This window comes from Mytilus californianus, unplaced genomic scaffold (assembly GCF_021869535.1).
Source record: "Mytilus californianus isolate M0D057914Y unplaced genomic scaffold, xbMytCali1.0.p SCAF_14, whole genome shotgun sequence".
Lineage (NCBI taxonomy): Eukaryota > Metazoa > Mollusca > Bivalvia > Mytilida > Mytilidae > Mytilus > Mytilus californianus.
In genome coordinates, this window is record NW_026262626.1 from 8,039,071 (window position 1) to 8,064,031 (window position 24,961).

Here is a 24,961-nt window from a genome sequence, read left to right on the forward strand (position 1 = left end):
ATAGATCCTTGACTTTTAAATGTTAGGGTTCAAGAGTTTTTGGTGAAGGTAAATTCAGAAAAAGCGGAAATTGCCCTAACCTCTTTACCTTGATATGGCGTTGTCCAGTTATTTGATGAAGGTTAATCCAGAAAAGCGCTTCGGTATCACGACATTTATAGGAATTTTAATATTATTATCTTTTATATTTACCAGGTGCTTTCAACACAGAAGACGTATCTTGTCCAGGTATATTTTTAACATTAACATGACATAAGTCCCCATAATTAACAAATCAATATTTCCCTTTTATATTTTTCTGAGACATTGTCAATAAATTTTGGTTTAGTCAGTGATTTTTCCCGACCGAACGCCAAACTGTCTGGAATAGACCACAGATGCTAGGAGGCACGGATGACCCTTTTTATTTTTTATTTTTAATGTGTTATACAACTTGTTTTCATTTCTGAAATGTGTCTTTCCAACTGTCTTTACAATACCATCATTGCTAATGTACACTACCCGTTATTTAAAATTATATCATCTTTGTACCAAACGATGAGTGTTTTTTGTCTAATAAATAGTATTCCCTGTTTTTGTGCTTTTAACTTTTTATATTAATGCTGGATAGCTATCTCTTATTCTGCTGGTAACTGAAATTGTGTCAAACGGTAACTTTTATTTTGGTCTTTTTATGATAATTTGACAAATAAAACTTAATATGAAGGATACATGTACTTTCATATTTGCGATTTACACATTTTTTCATGCATAAAATGTATAATGTTAAAAGAGTTTACAGGAGTAGCAGAACTGCGGACGCTTACGTGGCACGTTATTCTATCAACGGTTTTGGTGGGGTTCTTGGGGCTAGATAATTAGAATTCTATGTAGTGTTTTGATAAATGGTATATGTCCTTTTTAGCTCACCTGGCCCACAGGGCCAAGTGGGCTATTCCCATCACTTGGCGTCCGTCGTCCGTCGTCCGACGTCCTGCGTCCGTCGTCCGTAAACTTTTACAAAAAATCTTCTCCTCTGAAACTACTGGGCCAAATTTGACCAAACTTGACCACAATCATTATTAGGGTATCTAGTTTAAAAAATGTGTCCGGCCATCCCGCCAACCAACCAAGATGGCCACCATGGCTAGAAATAGAACATAAGGTAAAAATGTAGATTTTGGCTTATAACTCTAAAACCAAAGCATTTACAGCATATCTGACGGGGTAAAATTGTTAATCAGATCAAGATCTATCTGCCCTAAAATTTTCAGACAAATCTGACAACCTGTTGTTGGGTTGCTGCCCCTGATTGGTAATTTTAAGGAAATTTTGCAGTTTTTGGATATTATCGAATATGACGATATATAGATATCTCTTTATAGATAGAGATAAACTGTAAACAGCAGTAATGTTCAGCAAAGTAAGATCTACAAATAAGTTGTCATGACCAAAATTGTCGGTCGATCCCTTCAGGAGTTATTGCCCTTAATAGTCAATTTTTAACAATTTTTTGTACATTTTTGTAATCTTTTACAAAAATCTTCTTCTCTGAAACTACTGAGACAAATTTAACCATACTTGGCCATAATCATTATTAGTGTGCCTAGTTTAAAAAAATTGTCCGATGACCCTGCCTTCCAACCATCATGGCCGACTTGGTTAAAAATAGAACACAGGGGTAAAATGCAGTTTTTGGTATATATCTCTGAAACTAAAGCATTTAGAGCAAATCTGACAGGTGGCAAAAATGTTCATCAGATTTAGATTTATCTGCCCTGAAATTTTCAGACGAATCCGACAACCCGTTGTTGGGTTGCTGCCCCTGAGTTAGTAATTTTACCAAAATTTTGCAGTTTTTTGTTATTATCTTGTATATCATTATAATATCTAATATCTAATACTATTAATTATGATTTTAACCTTATTTTACATGATTTCAAAAGCATCAGTAAATACAGGTGAGCGACACAGGCTCTTGTTAGCCTTTAGTATTTTTCTACATTATGTTGCCTTTTTTGAACCTATGATTCAATTTTTGTTTAAAAGACCGCTCCATACTTACAAAATGGCTTTGAAAAACTTGTATTTTCAGACGTTTTTAAAAAATCATATCAGTTCTAATCTGTTATTGGCTGACATACATTCCGTCATAGATCACCAATTTGAAGGAAAACAACCTACTAGTATGAAAGCAACATAAAATGATAGACCTATAAGCTGTGCTAACCTAATAGATCAACTATATTTTCACACGTTGAGAACTTCGTGCAAAATGTTATTTTTTTTTTCTTAAAATGTCCTGTACCAAGTTAGGAAAATGGCCATTGTTATATTATAGTTCGTTTCTGTGTGTGTTACATTTAAATGCCGTGTTTCTGCTGTGTCGTTGTTCTCCTCTTATATTTGATGTTTTTCCCTCAGTTTTAGTTTGTAACCCGGATTTGTTTTTTTTTCAATCGATTTATCAATTTCGAACAGCGGTAGACTACTGTTGCCTTTATTTATGTTTTAAGAAATAGCAAATTTTTATATTGTTAAAGAGAGGCAGAAGATACCTGAGGGCCATTCAAACTCATAAGTTGAAAATAAACTGACAACGCCATGGCTAAAAAAAAAGACGAACAGACAAACAAAGGTACTCAAAACACAACATAGAAAACTAAAGACTAAGAAACACGTACCCCACCAAAATCTGGGGGTGATCTCAGTTGCCCCGGAACGGTAAGCAGATCCTGCTCCACGTGAGGAATCTGTCGTGTAGTTCATGTTAGTACAAACCCGGTTATAAATCTAATTCGGTAGGTCAATTTCGTGAAAAGGGGACAGGATTGTAATTACGACATTAGGAACATATCCGTTATCATCTGTGAAACGGATATTCCATAAAGGTCATTCAGCTCGTGATGGCGATTAACGAAGAGATGACTTCAATTTCACCATTTTGAACTTATGGTTTGATAGCTTCCTTGTGAGCAGCAACCCTCTATCAAGGAAATCATGATAGGAAATACAAGCCGTGGAATATCGTAGCAATTATATTGATATATATATATTACGTATGCAGGCGCTGCTGGAATGTTGCTACATAGAAATAGAAAGTTTACAATTGGGAAGCTGAAATCATCTCTTTTGTCGTGAAGTTTTGTTTTTAACCGACCCTCATTGTCATTTTCTAGATGTATTTCTAGATATGAGGCATGTATGTATGTTTTTGAAAGAACTGTAAGTGCTACACTTTTTGCAAAATGTGAAGGACACTTGCTTTTATTTCGTATGAATTAAAAAGACAGCATTCAATTTTAATGGTAAAAATATAAGAAATATGGTTCATTAAAAAAATATTCTCAAAGGTCGTGTTGCTTTCTTATTTTGTATTTGGTTAACTACGATTTGAACGTCTAACATGGTAAAATCGTCTTTTCTTACAAAAACGCTCAAAAAAATTTAATGAACAATGTTCTCTTCTGGTTTTAGTGTCATTTTCACATAAACCGTGTGAGAATGGAGGAACTTGCGTCAATGGTGCGTGTTCGTGTAACGATGGCTTTGCTGGATCAAAATGTGAAATAGGTTTGTTAAAATTTGAATTTAACACAAATACACATTTATCAATAAATATATTCACAATCAATGGATATTGTAATGTTATTTTATCGAGACGTTTTAATTTAGCTAAAAATGTTTAAGTGAAAAGTGATCCATGTATTTTAGTCTCTGATGCATGATTTTTTTTTTTCATTATTAAATATTTTTGGCTTTTAACTATCTTTCAGTAACTGCGAGTACTCTCAATTAGTACTTTCGATTACTAGTAAATTTGACTTGTTGACACAATTTGTAATGCCTTTTTGTTATTCAATGTTTAATTATTTGGTGTTAAGTATTTATAATGACGATACATTTTCACTTCTTTACTCACTTCGTTACTCTTTCTATTTATTTTGAGAAATATTTCCGTACTCCTAACAAATTTACCTGTGTACGTTATTTCATGTAACGCCATTTTGTCCCAGGTTAGAGTTGTCTTTTTGACATTGTTCTACAACTTTATTTTATCAATATTGTAATGATATTGTGTCATAGATCAAACTTATTCGTTCAGTGAATGCTAAACTGTTATAGTTTATATGTTTTTTTGATCGAGTAAAGCCATTTCAATTGATATTTCATAGTCTGCTTTTTATGTTATTGTGTAACACTACTTTTTAAGGTTAGGATACAGGATGGCACCTCTTAAAACGTTTAAACCCGCTGCATTTGTATGCACCGGTCCTAAGCCAGGAACCTGTTATTCAATGGTTGTCGTTTGTTGATGTGGTTCACACGTGTTTCTCGTTTCTCGTTTTTTATATAGATTAGACCGTTAGTTTTTCTGTTTGAATTGGTTATCAATAGTCATGTTGGGGCTCTTTATAGCTTGCTGTTCGATATGAACCAAGGCTCCGTGCTGAAGGCCGTACTTTGACCTATAATTGTTTACTTTTTACACATTGTGACTTAGATGGAGACACTCATACCAGATCTTATTCATAGTTGATTCAACTTTTAAATCACTAATTTCTCTTTATTGTCAAATAAAAAAAGATAATCTAAATAACAAAGGATAGAGCAGTACATAAGTTAAAACGATACTCATTTGTATTGTGTATTTTTGAACATAAGTGTTTGTTTGGTTTTCGCACTTAACCACATTAATTAAATAAAATGAGAATAGTGAATTGATTTTATGATATACAGAAAGAGAGAAAAAGTGGTCACATTAGTTTCATAACTATATTCACCAGACTTTTATATTATTTTGTAGATGTAAACCAAACATGCAAATTCGACGCTAACACACTTATACCACATCCAAACACATGTCAGCTGTACTATAACTGCAGTCAAGAGGTGTCTCCCCTTCCAACAATGAACATAACTAACACTCCCCAAATTCCGAGACCTGCCTATCTGCATGAATGTCTTTACCCTGAACTTTTCTCAACCAATATGTCCTGTCAAAATTATACAGACGTGAGATGTGGGTCTAGATATGAAACAAAAAATAAATGTAAGTATATATGAACTAATTGAAATTAAGGATAAATGTCGATGAAACACCACTGAATTACGGTACACAAATAAAATAAACAATGATCATAAAGAGTGGATTTCTTTTTTGGAGTAGACTGAAACGATTCACAAAATATTACAAAGAAGATGTGGTATGATTGCCAATGAGACAATGCTTCACAAGAGACCAAATGACACAGAATTTAACAACTATAGGTCACCGTACGGCCTTCAACAATGAAAATAATACATACTGCATAGTCAGCTATAAAAGGCCCCGAAATGACAAATATAAAACAATTCAAATGAGAAAACTAAAGGCCTTATTAATGTACAAAAAAATGAACGAAAAACAAATATGTAACACAGCAACAAAGACAACCACTGAATTACAGGCTCCTAACACATACTACAGAATGTGGAAGGTTTAAACATGTTAGCGGGATCCCAACCCTCCCCTAACCTGGGACAGTGGTGTAACAGTACAACATAAGAACTAACTATAAAAATCAATTAAAAAAGGCTTACATCATCAGATGGATACAAATAGAACTACATCTAACAAATAAAAACCCAAAGTGGACATGGCCGGGAACTAGTACATCCCAACAACAAAACGACACTAAGTATAGATATGAGATTACTCGCTGTCACTGACAGCTAGTTCAAAGCAAATAACAACAAATTAAAAAATCAACCATCTAAGACTTAATTATCAATTAGTACACATCCAGCATCCAATGGATTTAGTGTATATATGTCATAAGCAGTCAGAGAAAACATGACCTTGTGCAATGCCATGATCCAGGTCTCGAAAGATTGTAGATCCATGAATGTGCATATGTATATAACAGTAATATTTAGTTTGCTTTTAATTTACTGATAACAAGATAAATATTAATACCAATAAAAATAATGTTCAAAGATCTAATTACAGTGTTGAATTGGTAACCTTTTAGAATACGTTTATTTTACAGATCGATAAGTTTACTAGGATCGTTTCTAAATTTCCGGGTTCGGTAAACAAACATCTCAGTAAAAATGGTATGTGCTATCCCGTTTGAAATAAGTTTTCTACAGGTACAACCAAACTTCAAAACCAAATCTGTATATCTATGGAAGAATTTAGTAAAGGTTTTAAGAAATTTGTGGTAACGAAATCCCTGACTTAATAATTCACAAGTAATACATAGATTATGCTCCTTAAAATCAAAAACGTCAAAACAGACACGGGAATAGCGATTGAGTTGTGAAGTATAAACACCATACGATGGTGCCAAAGGAACATTACCATTCAAAACAGAAACTTTAACAATAGTGATCGAAAAATCGTCCATTTTGTCGTAAATTTTAGTGTGGAGTTTCCCGTGTAAAACTGAAATATCTAAATATCTAAAAGGACAGTTATTACCGTTTACATTTGATTTATTTAAAGTAAGTTCCTTTGGGTTAATTTCGGCAGTATATTTAGCACATTCTTGATTATTTAACGAAAAAATATCATCAAGATAGCGGTAAGTGTTTATCAATTAAATGCAATTAAACCGGTTCTTTACTGAGGTTGGTCATAAACTGTGATTCACAACAGTACAAAACAAGTCTGCTATTAAAAGGGCGCAATTAGTGCCCATAGGAATACCTACAACCTGTCGATAAACTTTGTTGCCGAAACGTACATAAATATTGTCAAGGAGATTAACAGCTTCAATCATCTCATCATACTTCCAGTAGGTATATCTAGCATATTTACATTTCTCATTAGAGAAGAAGGCTTGAAATGAGTAGCAGCAAATATATTTCTATTCAGATTTTCCAAACGACCATTTAATTAAATAGGAAAGCTTTTGTTTGATAAGATTGTGTGGAAGTGTAGTGTAAATAGTTGAAAAGCCAAAAATGTCAGCAGAACCAAAAGGACCATCAAAAGCACGTAATTTATCTAAAACATCAAAAGAATTTTTTACACTCCAAAAATAGTTAATTCCACTATTTTCATATATCTTATTACAGAAGATTATGATAAGTTCCTTGATAGATGACATTCATACATTAATTTAAATAAGAATCAAGAGATTTTGATCAGACTTGTCCCGTTTACACCAATTTTTACAAAACGAAGAAAGAAAAAGCCTGTTGATAACATGCGTTTTAACAATAAAAATCTGAATTTATCATCAACAGTCCGGACTTTCATGACCATTCCGTTTCTCATTTTGTTTGTGAATATTCGGTAAGGCTATAATGTTGGTTTTCTTGCAATTTGGTATGGTTTTTACTGAGAACGTAATAGCTAGTCCGTGCTATCCTAAAGCAATTGCTGAATTCACCATTTAATAACTCATACGATTCATTAGTAACTACATTGATTGCATGGATAATACGGTCAGAGAAAGTAATTACACAGCACCCAATAACATGAATATTGAAAAAAATGAAGTCCATTAGCCAATTGTTTTATTTGAAAGAAATAAAATATTAATTTATGATTGGTAAATTTGTAGGTGACTACCTTGCATTTAGCTTTTTGTACTTAAGCATGTTAGGTGCATCCAATTTCTGCAAATATGTAACCCCTGACTGTGTTGGATTTGCTGACGGAATACACAGAAATACATATATTTCGCCGCTTGGAGGGGAGTATTTTGAATGTCAAGATGAAAGAAATATCTATAGTGGTCAAAATCCTTGCCCAACAAACATGGCACCTTACAATGGGAAATGCATAGACCTATTCGAAATACCAGAATCCTATTGGCCGGTAGGATATGCAATCGACTGCTCCAGTCGACCAAATGGTAACTATGAAAGTGAACATGTTCAGAAGTGCGATATCTACTACACTTGTTTAAATGGAAGCACCACGCTTAAATACTGTGATTCTGAACTAGTCTTTGATTCAAAGTCGTCCTTCTGTCAGAATACAACAAATGTATGTACTCCATGCGGATCAGTTGTGCACGGTTGTTAATGAAAATGTAGCGATAATAATCCTATTTTGTAAATCTTTAATTTTATAAATCTTCTTAAGTCTATTCTTCAAGTGCTTTTTTAAGAAACGCATTGGATATGTGGGTACGTGACAGACGTCGCTATTGTAAGCGTTAAGGCCAAGCATTGCATATAAAGGCAACATCAACACTGTTTTGGAGGTTTGCAGTTAGCTCTTTACCATTTAAAAAACAATGCTGCAGAAATTTTCGTTTCGGAGTCTTCATATGCTTACTAGATCAGTTCCAAGGTAATCTCAAGTTATGTAATGCTGTAAGTCTATATCAGTAAAACAACAAAAAAGTGGATACAACGATTCTAAAATAATTGTCTGTCCTAAATTTTATCGTTTAAGGATATTCATAGGTGTTGGTCAATATCCTTGAAATTGCAAAAGGAATTAAATTTCTGAGAATATTCTTTAGTTCACATTTTCATTTTGGAAACCACAATCAAGATTATACATTTTTTAACGTCCCCTACATCACATTATCATAAAAGTTAACCACGCAATGTTATACTATGTTCTAATAGGAAATCTTTCAAAATTGATATTTATATGAGACTTAAATATATATTTCTTTGGTCATTGGATGTATACAGTGTGCTGGTTACTGCACAACAAATGGTAAAAAGGGCCAAAGAAAAACACGTAGAACATACGATTGGTTGTTTACCTTATAAGATTAAAAGTCAACATGAACCTTTAATATAAACTTTTTATAAACCTATAATAAAAAAAAAAAAAAACAGAAGCCTCTTTGTTTGATAAATATTTACCATTTTACAATTAAAATTGCGCGACACGAAAAGTTCGTTAAAATACCCGTTGATATGTACAACAAACTCGTGTATTAATCTCAGTCCGTTGACAATTGGAAACCATCAGAACTTAGGTTGTTTCTCAAATCTTGTTTTCATTTGTATTGAAATGGAGAAAAAAAAGTTTATACATATAAAATTTGAAGAAAAAAAACCAAAACAAAACAACAAAAACCCAAAATGCATGACAATAATGACAAAACCAAACAGTTGAATCATTCAATAATTTAAGTTGAACTTTTTTTAATCAAAATAATACAAGGATCTTTTAGTTTATTTTGAACCATTTCATAATTATCTAAAAGTTTTGGAGAAACGTGAGATTAATTACTACAATTACAAAAAAATGTGTTCGCTTTCTGATCTAATATCAAATCTGATTTAAAAAATAATATCCAATTTTGACCTTCGATGCTTTCAAGGGTAAAAGGTAACGAAACATAATTCATTGAGGTTTGCTTAGCGTCCAAATACAAATAGAATATGAATATTCTTCAAGAGGAAACCTAAATCATTTGTTACGTTCTGACGAACCGAAGAACTCAACTTAAGGCAGCCGCTGTAAAACAATTATCGATGAATACAATTGAATAGTACAGACATGTTAGATTGTTAATAACCTGGCACAAAAGGAACCTCCAAAGAGATTTTTTTAAATTTGTTCATGACAAACACAAAACGACTCTTCAAAAAAGAGGGGCAGCGTAGTTTGTGCTCTCATTACATCTCATCTCATTACATCTTGATGTGGCTGTGTAATCATACCTCTGCTGAAAGGCAAACATAATACTTCTCTTGAAAAAGGTGCAGGTAACGATATATTTTTATACGCAAATCAAGCTGATTAATCCCTCTGGTTAAAGACTCATAAAAGATATCAGACCATACGCAATACGTCAACAAGCAACAGCATCGACCAAGTGGCTGTATACAAATACAATAATAATTTGTTAAACCAGACACGCGTTTCGTCTACACAAGACTCATTAGCGTTGCTCGAATCTATACTGCTCAAAAGCTAAAATTAAACAAAATCAGTCGAAGAGGACTGAAAAAACAAAAAATCCAAAAAGCTTATGTGACACAGATATTACACATCAGTGGACTAAACCATAATACCATCCGTAACAAAAGATACCAGAGGGACATCCAAACTAATAAGTCGAATATAAACTGACAACGCCATGGCTAAAAAAGGAAAAAAAAACCAACAGACACAAAAAGCACATATATCACAACATATAAAACTATAGACTGAGCAACACGAACCCCACCAAAAAATGAGGTTGATATCAGGTGCTCCGGAAGGATAAGCAGATCAAGCAGATCCTGCTCCACATGTTGCATCCCTCATTGTACACATGTATGTAAGAACCCGATAATAAGTCTAATTCGGTAGGTCACATTCGGGAAAAGGGGACACGATTGTAGTTACTACATTAGGAACATATCCGTTATCATCTGTGAAACAGATATTCCATAACGGTCAACCATTTCGTGAAAGCGTCTGTGAAACTTACGAAGGGATGATTTCAACTTCACAACTTGGAACTCTAGGTTTAATAGCTTTCTTGTGAGCAGCAACATTCTATCAAGGAAATCATGATAGGAAATACAAGCCCTGAAATATTGTATAAACTGTGAGATATATACTCCGTATATATTTTAAAAGAGGGACGAAAGATACTAGAAGAACATTCAAACTATTAGTTGAAAACAAACAGACAACGCTATGGCTAAATAAGACCAATAGACAAACGATAGAACACAAAACACAACATAGAAAACTAACGACTGAGCAATACGAACCCCACCAATAACTTGGGGTGATCTCAGGTTCTCCGGAAGGCTAAGCAGATCCTGCTACACACGTGGCACCCATCGTGTTGCTCATGTTATTACAAACTCGGTAAGAAGTTTAATTCGGTAGGTCACATTCGGGAAAAAGGGTACGGCATTGTAATTACGACATAAGGAACATATATATAGTTATCAAAGGTACCAGGATTATAATTTAATACGCCAGACGCTCGTTACATCTACATAAGACTCATCAGTGACGTTCAGATCAAAATAGTTATATAGTCAAACAAGTACAAAGTTGAAGAGCATTGAGAACATAGAACAGACCTATGATTATTCAGGATATCCGTTATCATCTGTGAAACGGATATTCCATAACGGTCAACCAACTCGTGATGGCGTCCGTAAAACTTACGAAGGGATGACTTCAACTTCACCACTTGGAACTCTTGGTTCAATAGCTTCCTTGTGAGCAGCAACACTCTATCAAGGAAATCATGATAGGCAATACAAGCCCTGGAATATCGTACCAACTGGGAGATACATACTCCGTTTACAGGCGCTGCTGGAATATTGCTACATGGCAATGGAAAGTGCACAATTGGGAATCTGAAATCATCTCTTTTGTCGTAAAGTTTTGTTTTCAACTGACCTGCATTGTCAATTTCTAGATTTAAGTCAATGATATGATACAGACTTAACTGTATCTGTAGTATCCTTTATCTTAAAGTTTGATGGGATAGATTCTTTCAAAATAGTCACCAAATTTTGAAAATCTTTAGTGAGAGAACATTATCTATATAACGGAAAATAAAGTTAAAGGATACTGCTAACAGGAAGTTCATGTTTGAAGTCAGCCTCATATGAATTAATGAACAATTCGGCAAGAAGAGGGGCACAGTTTGTTCCCATGGGAATGCCGTTTGTTTGTTGAAAAACACGTACTCTAAACGTAACAAATATGTTATCAATCAAGAAATTAAGCATGTTGATAATGTCAGTTTCAGAAAATTTGTTGTTAGAATCAGAGTGATTTTTTACAAAGTAGGATTTTGCCCTCCCTAAGACAAGATACTTGTATCTACGTTAGCCATTCTTTTGTTATGGAACACTTGTGTAAAGTGTAGAAAAGTCAAATGTTTTAGTACTATTGCAAGATGAAAGTGACTTAGATTGTATGTGCTCTTTAAGATCTTTTATTTTTTGTAGTATCCACATCTGATTCACGTCACCTCCATAATAGGTAGTTTCACAATAACCTTGATTGTTGATAAAATTAATGTTAATATTTCAGAAAGAGGTTTCGTGGAGCACTTGGAAGACCTAGCAATATATCGTTGTTTGTAAGGACACTTATGTAGTTTAGTATCCAATACAGTGCTGGAAGATCCAGTTCTTCATCTTTGGTCTAAATTCCAAAGGAACATAGAACAGACCTATGATTATTCAGGATTTCCTCGTTAGTAAGTGTCGTGGGCGTACGCATATGATGAGTTTCCAAGTGAATTGTCAATACCTAATTCATTTATCAAGCAGTTTATGTAATGTGATTTACACACAAAAAAGATGTTGTTTGGGCGTTTACCTGCGGGGACCACAACATATTTGTCATAGAGGTGGGACAAGTGTTTTGCAACATTTGGGTCTTTAAAAATTGATGTAGCATGGATAATGATAGACCAATTCAGTTTCTTAATTCTGATTTGTATTAACGACCTCACAGCCTTAATCCATTCGGAAAGAGTACCTTCGTATTCTTTCTCGCGTTTAGCCCATTGCCTGGCATAATGCTCGACTGAATCCATCAGTATTTTGAAGTTGTGTTTCCAATTGATGGATTTAGGCTCACGATATTTCGGGTCTTAATTTGGATAACACATTTCGCAGATAAGTGTTATTGACAATTTTTAGGTCACCGGTAATAACATGACCAGCCGGATAATATATGAATTGGGAACTAGCACAGGTGTAGTCAAGGGGTTTAGACTTAAAGTCGTCAATATTGAGAGAAACACGTGTTTGTAATTGAAAATTTTAGTTGCAATTGGTTTGGTATAGGTATAGGTATAAGAAATGATAGGTACAGTCTGATCTTTAAAAAAGGGAGGTATTTTCGATTGAACTAATTTATAATGAAGGATATTGGCCAAGTTGATGGAATCGAGACCTTTGTTGGCAAAGGAAAGTTTAAGAAAGGGTCTTTTCTTCTTTTCATCTTTTCCAATGCGAACTGGTTTGAAAAGTATGTGACTTGCAATATCCGAAATGATAGCTGTATGTCTGTATTTGTTTGAATGAGGGTTAGTATCAGTGGTCTCCAAACATAAGTTGTACAGATAGTAAAGTTTTGAAAGGGGTAATGAATAAAGCTTCGTGCAAATGTGATGAATACCTAACTGCTTTTGTATAAATGGCAGCAGGTCATTAATAGAGACATCATGAAGAGTAGGTGATGTATAATGACGATGACCATGTCTGCGGTCGAAGAGATAGGTTCAGCCTTACCATTTTAGAACACTTAGTTCTTAAACATGTTAAGCTTCCTTTTGAATAACAACCCTTCCACACTCAACGTAAACAAACAAAAAAGCACAAGCCCTGAAGTTTGATTTCAAATTAAAAATACATGTATATAGTCTTTAAACAGGTAAAACCCATTGGTGGCCTTCGGCTGTTTTCTGCTCTTTGGTTGGGCTGTTGTATCTTTGACACATTCCACAACTCCATTCTCAATTTTACTACTGGAATTTGTCTAAATGAAAATGGAAATTTAGAAAACAACCGTAATGTCGATCAGTTTAGTTCTCAACTGACATGTACTGACTGTTAGAGTTATAATTTGAGACAGATCTTTAGCATGGCTTTCCTTAAATTTATGTTGACAAAAATAGCAGCGATCAAGTTGAAAAAATTAGATTCATTAAATAATAAGTTATAATTATTTTGATGAATGAAACATTTTCATGTTTCTTGCGAAGACACTTTAAGAATTCGAGGCAACAGTGTTTGTTGTTTCCGATGCTCCAATCTCACAAATCTAATAGCAAAGAATTGAATCAAACATAACAAATCTTAAACAAAGGGAAGCGCTTGATCACTTAAAGGAGCGATACCGGGATACGATAAGCGCCTCCTGTTATGCATGCGCTATGCGAATCAACAATTAGCAAACATTGGTCACAATCGGGAGTATGACACATTCAGTAGACCTACAGACCAGTCGTTATTCTGTTTATAAAGATCTAAGACCGAGAAAGCATGTCGCTTTTAAATTGAGACAAAAATACATAGTTTACACAACCAAGTCGTGGTGGTTACCGTAAAACTTACATTGTATGTATTGTCGACTTCAGTCGGTGATCCTTATTACTCAGATCAAAGACAATTAAAACAGCTGTATGGTTTTCAGGATTTGTACTTTAATAATTGCTGTCTGAGTTTTGAAATCTGCCTCAAACGATCAAGAAAACAAGTTGGTTAATAGTAGATCACAGTTAATTCCCGGAGAGATGAATGGAGATAATTTTTTTTTATTTGGATGCACTTTTATTATTGGAGTTTCAAGAATTTGTATTTATAATATTAAATGAAATAGTGTGTTGACAAGTGATATCTTTTCTTCAATTTCCACTTTTCGAATCACGGCGAGGGAAAAAAAATTGATTCATTAAATGATAAAATTTGCAGATTTAACATTGTTGTGCTGATATTTAGAGTAATTATGAATATAATATGTGTTTTCAGTCGTGTATCACTTTCACTGGTGATCCAATGGATGAATCTCTCGTAGAGTTGTCACTTGTTTAGACGTACTTAATATGAATAATGGATATAAATGTCCAAAAATGAATAAATATCATATGATAAACATATATAATAATAATTGAAAAAAGTTCAATAATTTTTTACCAGCCTTATACTTAAAACTAGGTTTCTTCATTATGCCAATTCCGGATATATGACGTATAATTGATTTCACGTTTAATTGTACTGCTTGAATTCCACTGAACATTTTCATCCGAAGTTTTATGTTAAATGCGGAATACTCCACAGATCAACAAAAATTACATACGAGTATATGGCAGGGAAGGGAATATCTGTCATAATTATTCATTTCTTAATTTGTTAAATGCAATTTCTAAATTTGTAACAAGCAATTTCTTAATTTGTAAAATGTAATTTATTATTTTGTAACACGTTTTTTCTACAACGTATTTTTTTCGTTCGTTACATGAAACTTTACATTTCTTAATTTGTGAAATGTAATTTCTTTGTTTGAGTCACGTTTTGGGAGTATGTGTCAGTGTTATTGTTACCGCTGCCAGCCAATAAGAAGTTCCGTTTCTCAAGAAAAACTATAAGTTAAAAATCAGCAAGTTATATATCAAGAAGATTTACATATCAGGAAGTTCTACAAATCAAGAATTAAATAGTTCCACAATATTCCACACAGGTCGCTGTTGATTCATGTCAACTCGTACCTTCGGCAACTCGTACTAAACCAACTCATATTTCTACCAACTCGTACCAAATATTTTACTATTTATATGCATTCAAGTTACTATGTTCTTTTATATAAAATACAACTTTATTGATTGGTATTCTGATGCAATTTGTCAAAAGGGTCTTACTCTAGTGCTACCCCATATAACAAAAGACAGCGACAGGGACCGTCCCCTCGTCCACCGAACGAAATGCTCTTCCGACTTCTAGCAGATAGGGGTTTGGTGCAAGAGGCCTATATCTAAAGGGAAATCGACCAGTAATGGAATGGAAATAGTAAATATAAATTGAACAACGATAACTTCAAGTTTTGTTTCTTGAATGTTTTTGGGCTGAAGAAAAGACTGCGGTCTCCAGATTTCATTGAATTTGCTTGGATATATATCTGGGTTTTTTTGTTGATATTTACTGGCTTAGATAATTTAAATCTAACAGCCAATTATATCTATGTTTTTTTGGACTATTCCTGTGCTGCCTTTATCGCTTCATAAAGATTCGAAATGCCTTCATAAATAAACTAACCAACAGATCTTCTTGAACACATTTCAACGCCAAAATCAGTAAAAAAATCTCCGTACAATATGGGAGAAGGGTATGTTTTACTGATTTTTTCGCCTGCATGTAGGAATTAAACATAGTCCAAACGTTTTTACATATACAGTTGTTTAGATACTATAGCAGATACATTTTTTATGTACGTCCAGCTTGGCTTTTAAAAAGTTAATAAGTAAAACTCAACGGACTTTGGTGCAACATTCATTCCGAAATATGGGCTTTCAAACACCCTTCTATGTTTATTTTTCATCTAAACAATCCCATTTTATTTTTGTAGGACCGAGCCTATTATCCAACAGTTAGGCACGGATCCAGCCACTTTTAAAAGGGGTCCAACACAAACAAGTCATACAAAAAGGGGGGGGGGAGCGACCATATTCCCCCATACAAAATCATTAGCTGTCGAACAAATATGAAGTTTCAAAATAATATTGTTATCGTTCAAACAATTTCATAGAGTCACTTACCTCCAAAGACGAATTACTTTACTTCAAATATTTCTGATTTGAAAACAAATTGCATCAGAATACCAATAAATTCAGTTGTACTTTATTTGTATTTAGTATGTTAATACAAGAGAACATGAAAATTTGATTGCGTATATATAATAAAATAGTGTGTACGAATTGATAAAAGTACGAGTTGGTAGAAGTACTAGTTGGTAAATATTTGGTACGAGTTGGCTAAGGTACGATTTTACATAGATCCACAGCGACATCGTGCGGGATATTGTGGCACTATTTCATTCTTAATTTGTAAAACTTCTTAATATATAAAACTAATATATAAATAGCTTGATAGTTCTAAAATGCAAAGGATACACTAGTATAGGGAAAAACGAATTAGTTGGTTGATATGTTGACATTATAAACATTTTGTAATTAATTGGTTTACAGAATAAAAAATTGGTGCAAAAAAAGTCCTGAGCAACCGTGCTTTTTTCAAGCTACGTCATGTGAAAGGCTAAATTTCATTTGATTTTAGGCAGTTTGTGTACACAGTGACGTTGCGTCATATTACTGCTGTACCACGCCCGACCGATACGTGCAAGTGTTATTTGCTTTTTTGATAATGAATATTCAATTGATAAGAAATACAAGTTATCCGAAATTCATGATATAAATTCATTGGTATATTGATATTGTATCGAAAAAAATCATGGTTTTTTGTTGTAGTTATTTGTAAATATGTTTTTATTTTTCAAATCAAGCTTCATCTTTTGCATCTCTGGAAGTTAAAATGTATAGACTTTGCGTTAGATCTAATCTACATTCCAAATCTTTAACTGGATACATACGTGCACCTTATTTAAATTGAAATTAGAATTTGCTTACCATTTATGTCTTTTCTATTTTAATAAAATGTTTCAACCTTGATTCTAAATGTATGTATCCCTAATAAATGTTGAATGGATAGATCAAAATAGTATCCTAAGTCGTTATTTTAGATAAAGCTTGATGTAACCCTACTCAATTGTTCTGCGATTATTAAGACTAGAATCAGAAGAAAATAACAAAATTGATAGAAAATATCTACAGACTGAAACGGTAGAAGAGTGTTTTTCCCGTCATTTTTAATTTAGCACACTGAATGCTAAGTTAACATACTGAATAAGATAATTTTGAATCCGTTTTTCATTCAAAGAAAAATATTATATTCTCTCTGAAATTCATCACCTTTTTAGTCTCTAATAACTAAACAACAATGAGTTTGCGGTGGAGTTATTATTTTCCTTATCTTTATTTTGCTATGGTTGTAGCTTTGTGTTGATAACAAATATCAACTTGTCACTTCTTTTTCCAATTATCGGTGTTGATTATCTGCTGTAAGTGTTAGAAAGTATGAACAAATGACACACTTGATTTAGAGGATAGATATAGGAAGGGAAGATGTGGTATGCGTTACTTTGCCCATATACCCATCCCCCACAACAATGATCTATAATAACCAGACGAAAGGTTTTCTTTTACCTGATCAGAGAAATGGAACAGTTCTACAGTACCATTTATGATCCATGATCCAGCCGTCCAGTCATCTTCATTTAGAGTCTATCAACAGTGAAGTCATGAACGGCTTCAATTCAGTTAAAAAACTCAGATTTATAATGAGAGTAATTGCAGTTTCAAGAAACAATTTTACAATAAAGATGCTGAAAATTGTTCATTTGATAGGGTAAGGGAAATAACTCGCGTTACGTACGACTCACATTTTAACTTTCAGCTTCAAAATGTTAATATTTTTCATATCGAAGATCTAAGTTCCATACTTTACTGAAATATGTAAAGTTAATTACTTTTACTTTTTGGTGCCATATTCGAAAGAACCTTGTGAAAATTGATAAACAAGCGTAACCGATACCAGTTTGTTAAATGATTAAGTCGCTGGATTAAAGTGAAAAATAAAAATTTGTTTCATTTGATGTAACACACGGATTTATGTATCAATAAATTTTACAATAAATGGATTTTGATATAATGCATGCAGTTGTTTAAATTTTACTTACAATTTTCAAGGGAGAATGTATCATTGAATTTGATATAATTTTTAAATTACAGAAATTCCCTAATGAAATATACAAAAGAAAGATGAATTTTGTTAATTAACAGATTAAGACAATGTATATTTAACGACCATACATGTACGTAAATCATAAAATATAGCTCAAATATTTCTTTTGTCCACTTATGCCTACAATAACCGACGTTATATAAAGAAATTTAACAGATTCATCTGGTTTTCAAAGATAAATAGTATAATTTTTATTTTACTGACCTCTCACTTATTTGCGTTGAGAAGAATTTCTGACTGTTATAGCCTCTAGCTTTTTGTATATGTGCTTTGCTTGACTATCAATTGTACCCCTATTTTTGACATTTTACCTATAATGTCTGTTTGTTTTGTTCACACATGTTTGTCAATATAATGTAATGTTATGCGATTGTCGTACAAGTGAGAGGTTTAGTTAGATATAATTCCAGGTTTAATCCACCATTTTTTACATAAGAAAATGCATGTACCAAGTCAGGAATATGACAGTTGTTATTCACTTGTTTGATGTGTTCAAGCTTTAGAATTTGCCATTTGATTAAAGACTTTCAATTCTGAATTTTCCTCTGAGTTCCGTATTTTTGTAATTTTACTTTTATTTATATATATAGCTCATATAAAAACTTAAAGTTGGTTTATCGTTATCGAATATCTGGATCTGTTTCACAGATGACGACGGAAATATTCAAATTGTCGAAACCACAATCCTATCCTGTTTTCCCCGAATGCGACCTGCCGAATTAGAATTATCATCAGCTTTGTACTTACATTAGCCACACAACGAGTGCCACATTTAAAGCAGAATTTGCATATCCTCCGAATCACTTGAGATCACACAAGGGTTTATGTAGGGTTCGTTTTGTTAGTTTTCTATATTATGTTTTGTATACTGATGCTTGTCTATTTATTTGCCATGGCTTTGTAAGGTTATTTTCGACTCATGAGTTTGAATGTTCACTTAGTATATTTAAATATAGTAAGATTTCAAACGACTGTCATACAAGTGAGAGGTTTAGCTAGTTATAAAACAAGTTTTCAATCCACCATTTTCTCCATACAGAAATGCCTGTACCAAGTCAGATATAGGACAGTTCATTTCATTCGTTTGATGTGTTTGAGTTTTTGATAAAAGACTTTCCGTTTTGAATTTTCCGTGGAGATCGGTCAATTTTTTATTTTACTTTCCCCCTCTCTTTTGGTATAGAACCACTAATTCAGGCCTTGTCGAAAAGAAAGTAGTACATATTCTAAACAGAATAGTTCCTACGCATAGCTCTATCTCTGTCCATAGGTGAAACATTTGGTTAGTTTTGGTATTAAATGAAATCTTTGGGACTTGGGATCCTTTTGTTTCAAATATTAGTAAAACCAATATTTTGAAATAATATTTCGTTATAAGCAGTCAGTTTGGCCCAGTTTTTTTCAAAATACGCTCAAAAACATCGCGGATATATCATTGACTTTCAGGTCATTAATTTAATCTAATTAAATCCATATTCATGTGACCCTCAACTTAATCTCAAGCTGGAAATGATCAATATATTAATCTGTTATTTATTTCCATTGTTGAAGCATATGATAAAAAGATCATAACATGTCATTTTTCATATCGCATGGATTATCAGCCCTCGGTCAATATCAGCCCTCGAGCCATGCGGCTCTTGGGCTGATATTGAACCTTGGGCTGATAATACATGCGATATGAAAAATGCCATGTAATAATCTGATGTTATCATATACTTATGATTTTTACCGTATGATAATAGCATTAAATTTACGTAAATTCCATATTTTTCGAATTGGTGCTTAGCGGGCTGATATGAAAAGTTTATCACATGCTTCGATTATTATCACATGCCTTTCCGTAACGTTATCGCATGGCATTCCGGTGATACTCGGCAAATTCCGGAAAATACACCCCAATGGTACGTTTTCAGTGAAAAACATTACAAAGTAGGATACAAAACAATTATTTGGATACTGGAAAGTATATTGTGTAAAATGAAAAAAAAAAAAAAAAACAACAACAACAAAAATTATAAAATAAATGCATTTTTAAAAGTTTCAAACATAATTTAGAAAGTAACTTTAAAAATGTTGACTTTTCCAAACAGTGTTCATTATGTATATTGTTGAATTATTTTTTTTATCGTCCATATTAAAATATATCATACTGCTGTTTTTCTTCTCTGTTGAGGCATATGGTAGAAAGATTTCATATCGAATGTACTACATTTAGGGTCCAACGTCCGTGAACTTTTCACTCTTTGAACTTCTATTTGAGAACCACGTAAAATGATCAATATATTAATCTGTTATTTTTTTCCATTGTTGAAGCATATGATAAAAAGATCATAACATGTCATTTTTCATATCGCATGGATTATCAGCCCTCGGTCAATATCAGCCTTCGAGCCATGCGGCTCTTGGGTTGATATTGAACCTTGGGCTGATAATACATGCGATATGAAAAATGCCATGTAATAATCTGATAATATCATACCAGCAGATTAAGTTGTTTAGTGCTTTTATTTCAGTATCAGTAACGTTGATACGGTGTTACGATTTGTTTTGCTTACACTTGTTTTTTTTTTTTTTTTTTTTTTTGCTCTTTATTTTGTTTTATATACCAGAGATGAGTGTGGTAGTGGACAAGTTTTTCCATGAATCATTTGTTAATCTACTTTGATTGTGATAAAATGAAGGGATTGAGATTATAGATTTTTTTTAACCTGCCATGTCACTAAATTGTCCACGATAGATATGATAAAACTGAAACATTTGTATATTTATTTAAATGAAGACAAGATCTGACTATTTAAATATATTAATTGAAAAGTCGTGCCATTTGAATTAAACAGGATAGCGGTTTTAAGAATAGAATGATAGTTTTTCTTTTACTACTATAGCTTCATCTTTGTCTTTTTTTTCCCACATATGCCAACATTTAAAAAAATTCTGGTAAATTGACTTGTTATAACAATAACCTCTGATTGTTAAGAAATGGTGTTGCTTGATTGACACTGGAACATGTTAGGTGACTTTGTGATGTCGATATCCTGTTGCAGATACTGAAGTAAGATTCAAGTTGATATATAAGAACTGAACAAGTCTCATACCAGTGCGTCGTTAAACCTTGTTTAACCTACCGCTTTTATTTACAAAAAGACTGTATCAAGTCAAGATCATAGAGTCAATCAACAATTGTGTCGATGATAATAGTATTTTAATCGAAATCGGCGGGAATATATGGATTTTTGATCTACTGTATACTTTGTAGTTTTGTTTATTAGTTATTCGTTCTACTCTCAATCGATCAAAGGTCCAAATTTCTGTAAAGAGTGTAATGAAAAGAACAAAAACACATGTTGTATTAATCATGACGTTTATTTAAAGTCAATAAACGATAACTATCCGAAAATACACCCGAATCCTGAACACTTGTGTGAGAACGTAATCTGAGTATTGTAACATCCGATTATCTCCCCTGAATCCTTGTTTACCAGTTTGGCATCAACTTTGTAGTCTCCCTGAAATATGAATGATAATTAGGATTGTTTATGGCAATAAAGTCTCCCTGAAATATGAATGATACTGAGAATTGTTTATACTTAAAGCCGAAATATGATCAACTTAATAAATGAAGGCTTTTTTGATTTTGCAACCGAAAATTATCATATATAAAGTTCCTAAAATATAGATACATACTTTATTGTTCAAGTATTTAAAAAAGTAGAAATTATATGCATCTTGATTTTTAAGGGAAATGTAAGGTAGTCACAAATGCTAGATTTAAGAAGCAATTAAAATAGTATGAAAACTGTGTATCTTAATTATATACTTAAAATATATTAACAAATATATGGGTGTGCTACGCAATTTGTGTATTTCAATTCCAATCAAAACACAAAGTAGTTCGCTATTCTCTATCTTTTCAAGATTGAAAAGATAATATCAAATTAACATGATTGAAAGACTTTGACACAATTCAGTGTAAAGGATCTAAGCTCGTAAACTGTACAATCAACGTTAAACGCAGAATATGACGTAAATCTGCAGCAGCGATTGGCTGAAATTAATATGGACCAATTACTCGATACAATGGATTCATCCTATTAAAATAAATATAACCAACTCTAGATACATTTTCTGTAAAATATCTAGACACGTTACTAGAAATTGGAGATACTCACAGAAGACAACCAAGACAAAATGGAGGGCACTGGTGGGATTTGCCATACGTCTGGATTCAGCGTGTATGTTCCTGCTTGTACTGGGCAAGTGCATGGAAGATTCTGTTTTGCCATCTGAGGAGGGCATGATAATTGTCCATTGACATTGAAATTGGAACTAAGCATACTACAGAAGTCGTAGGTACTGAAGAAATAAGATGTATATGTTAAATTAAAGAATTGGACAGGTAATGGAACCGGTCAATACAGAGGTAAAATGCATCTGATAAAAAACTAAACATATGCAATAACATGTTTTATTACATATTGGTATTATCTTTAATTTAGTAGATTTTTTTTCAATATGAATTGGATTTTGAAGAAAAAAAAATAGCCTATTCGCCTGAAGAAAGTGGTATTCACCGCACAAAACGTCACGTTGTTTAAGATGTAAAGTTATGGGAGGATGTTTTATGTACAATTGGCTTTTGGTAAATAATTATCATTAAATACATTCATCGATGTCTCTCGGAATATAGAATAAAGCAACGTGTGTCTTTTGTTTCTTAACATTGTGTGGTTTAATTGATTATTGAAAAACTTAACATTTAGTTATTGTTTAAAATAAGATAAAACAAATGTCTACCAATTATTAGAAAACCAACAACATAATAACTTACCAGCTGCCAAAGCCTGACACACAAGGAACTGGGATCCAGAAAAGAGCATGCTTATGGATGCTGACTTGAAGCTCGATGTTACCAGATATATTTCTGCCGAGAACCAGATGCCCAGAAACTCTAAGATCCCCAGGTATTTGTGGTGGGTATGGATTTAAACTCACAGAATCAACATGTAGTAATGCATGGTTACTGTCTGAAAAAAGATAAAAATGTAATATTAAAAAAAACGAACTCCAACTAAATTCAAAAAGGGGAAGATAACTGATGGTTCAAATACATTTCCATGTGTGAACTTTATAAAGAACACTTTTCATTTCCTTTGTTCTCAAGGTATAAAAAGAAGAAATAGTAGAATTAAAAACATGCTCATTTATACAGAGAATACTTGATTTTTTCACTACTATTAAAATTGCCAATGTACTTACTGCAGTCAGTGTATTTTAAACTCGCTGCAAGACATCCAGTAATGGCCAAAAGCAACAAACAGCACACCTTCTCCATATCGAATGTTGAAATGGACAGATATCAGGGCTAGATCTGACCTAATTCTAGGTGACTGTAGTTCAATCGTGTTAAAGTGAGAAAAGATAAGTCACGATCAAATTAGAGAATGCATACGATTATTTGTATACGTTGGTGTCTTCCGAACTGAGACAGGTCGTTTCTTTTTAATTCGATTTCGCAGAAATTTTTGTCTCTCTCGCTAATGTTCTTGGTATATTTTAAGTGCAACAGGATATTTCTTAAATTGGACAAATCAGTACAGTTAAAGTTTCCGGATACCGAGGAAACACTTAGGCTATTCGTGTGGCTCTTACTATTCGCTACATGAAGAGTAACATTGGTTAATTTTTAAGTAGATCAGCTACCATGTATTTTTATTTACGTTCATTAAAATATTTCATCTTATTCAGGAAAAATAAAAAATATGAAAACATATCCACCTACAATTACGTTAAACGTGTTTTTACTTAATACTCTAATAATTTAATTTTGGATGTAACGCGTCTTCTGATGACTGACGTTGTTTTGTTTATCAGCTCATAGACATAATTTTGTCATGTGACCGTGAGGTCATCAACGTTTTTTCATGGTTTACTACGGTTTAAAATGGAATTTAGAATTAAATTATAAGAAATGGCTGTAATATGTTTTCTGTCTATTCGAAATAACATAAAAAATGTGGTGCACACTTTAAAATAACTCGCTACGCGGGTTATTCAGTGTGCACCACATTTTTGATGTTGTTTCTTCATAGACAGAAAAAATATTACAGTCATTCCTTAAGTAATTCAGAAATAGTAGGCCGTACGGTGACCTATAATTGCTTTTATCTTTGTTATATGAAACCTGGTGGGTAGTTGTCTCATCGGCAATCATACCACATCTCCTTATCTTTATTTAAACTGATGTCCTGCTTTCTTTGGAGCAAGATATGCACATTTAGTAAAATCGTAACTATCTAGCGCCCCGTATATCAGTGTTTTTAGCTATTGCATGTTTGATATAAAAATGGGGAGATTTGGTATGATTGCCAATGAGACAAAGATCCACCAGCGTTAAAATGAAGTGGTAGTAATCAATTATAGGCCACATTACGACCTTCAACAATGAGGAAGCTATACAAATTTGAAATTATTCAAACGAAAAAACTAAGTTAAACGGCCGTATTTATAACAATATCATTTACGACATACAAATATGACAGACAGGATCTTGATTTTGCTCCTTTCTAAAAACAATAACTCATAGAAATGAAAAAATAATACAGAAAATATCATGAATATCATGCCTTTTTTTTATTAAGATTATTTTTTTGTAATTACTAGTTATTTTCAAATAAAAGTGCGAATT

General features: G+C 32.9%; 2 protein-coding genes across 2 annotated transcripts; one reads left to right on the forward strand and one right to left on the reverse strand.

The window, feature by feature from the left end:
* Window positions 1–4,809: 4,809 nt before the first annotated feature.
* LOC127724843 (uncharacterized) lies at window positions 4,810–8,039 on the forward strand. Its single transcript, XM_052231856.1, has 2 exons — window positions 4,810–5,032; window positions 7,536–8,039. Exons 1-2 carry the CDS (start codon window positions 4,891–4,893, stop codon window positions 8,000–8,002), a joined length of 609 nt encoding a protein of 202 aa, XP_052087816.1. The 5' UTR covers window positions 4,810–4,890; the 3' UTR covers window positions 8,003–8,039.
* A 13,581-nt stretch (window positions 8,040–21,620) lies between these two features.
* LOC127724844 (ganglioside GM2 activator-like) lies at window positions 21,621–23,726 on the reverse strand. Its single transcript, XM_052231857.1, has 4 exons — window positions 23,533–23,726; window positions 23,105–23,300; window positions 22,446–22,629; window positions 21,621–21,782 (listed from the first exon to the last, which is right to left on the reverse strand). Exons 1-4 carry the CDS (start codon window positions 23,606–23,608, stop codon window positions 21,663–21,665), a joined length of 576 nt encoding a protein of 191 aa, XP_052087817.1. The 5' UTR covers window positions 23,609–23,726; the 3' UTR covers window positions 21,621–21,662.
* Between the last annotated feature and the right edge of the window lie 1,235 nt (window positions 23,727–24,961).

Excerpts from the sequence above, each read along its gene's own strand:
- LOC127724844 (XM_052231857.1), bottom strand. The coding sequence starts at position 23,608 with ATGGAGAAGGTGTGCTGTTTGTTGCTTTTGGCCATTACTGGATGTCTT. Across the intron at positions 22,630-23,104 it reads GTGTCAGGCTTTGGCAGCTG|TACCTACGACTTCTGTAGTA; the intron begins GTAAGTTATTAT and ends TTATTTCTTCAG. Across the intron at positions 21,783-22,445 it reads TTTTGTCTTGGTTGTCTTCT|GGAGACTACAAAGTTGATGC; the intron begins GTGAGTATCTCC and ends TTCATATTTCAG.
- LOC127724843 (XM_052231856.1), top strand. The coding sequence starts at position 4,891 with ATGAACATAACTAACACTCCCCAAATTCCGAGACCTGCCTATCTGCAT. Across the intron at positions 5,033-7,535 it reads ATATGAAACAAAAAATAAAT|GTGACTACCTTGCATTTAGC; the intron begins GTAAGTATATAT and ends GTAAATTTGTAG.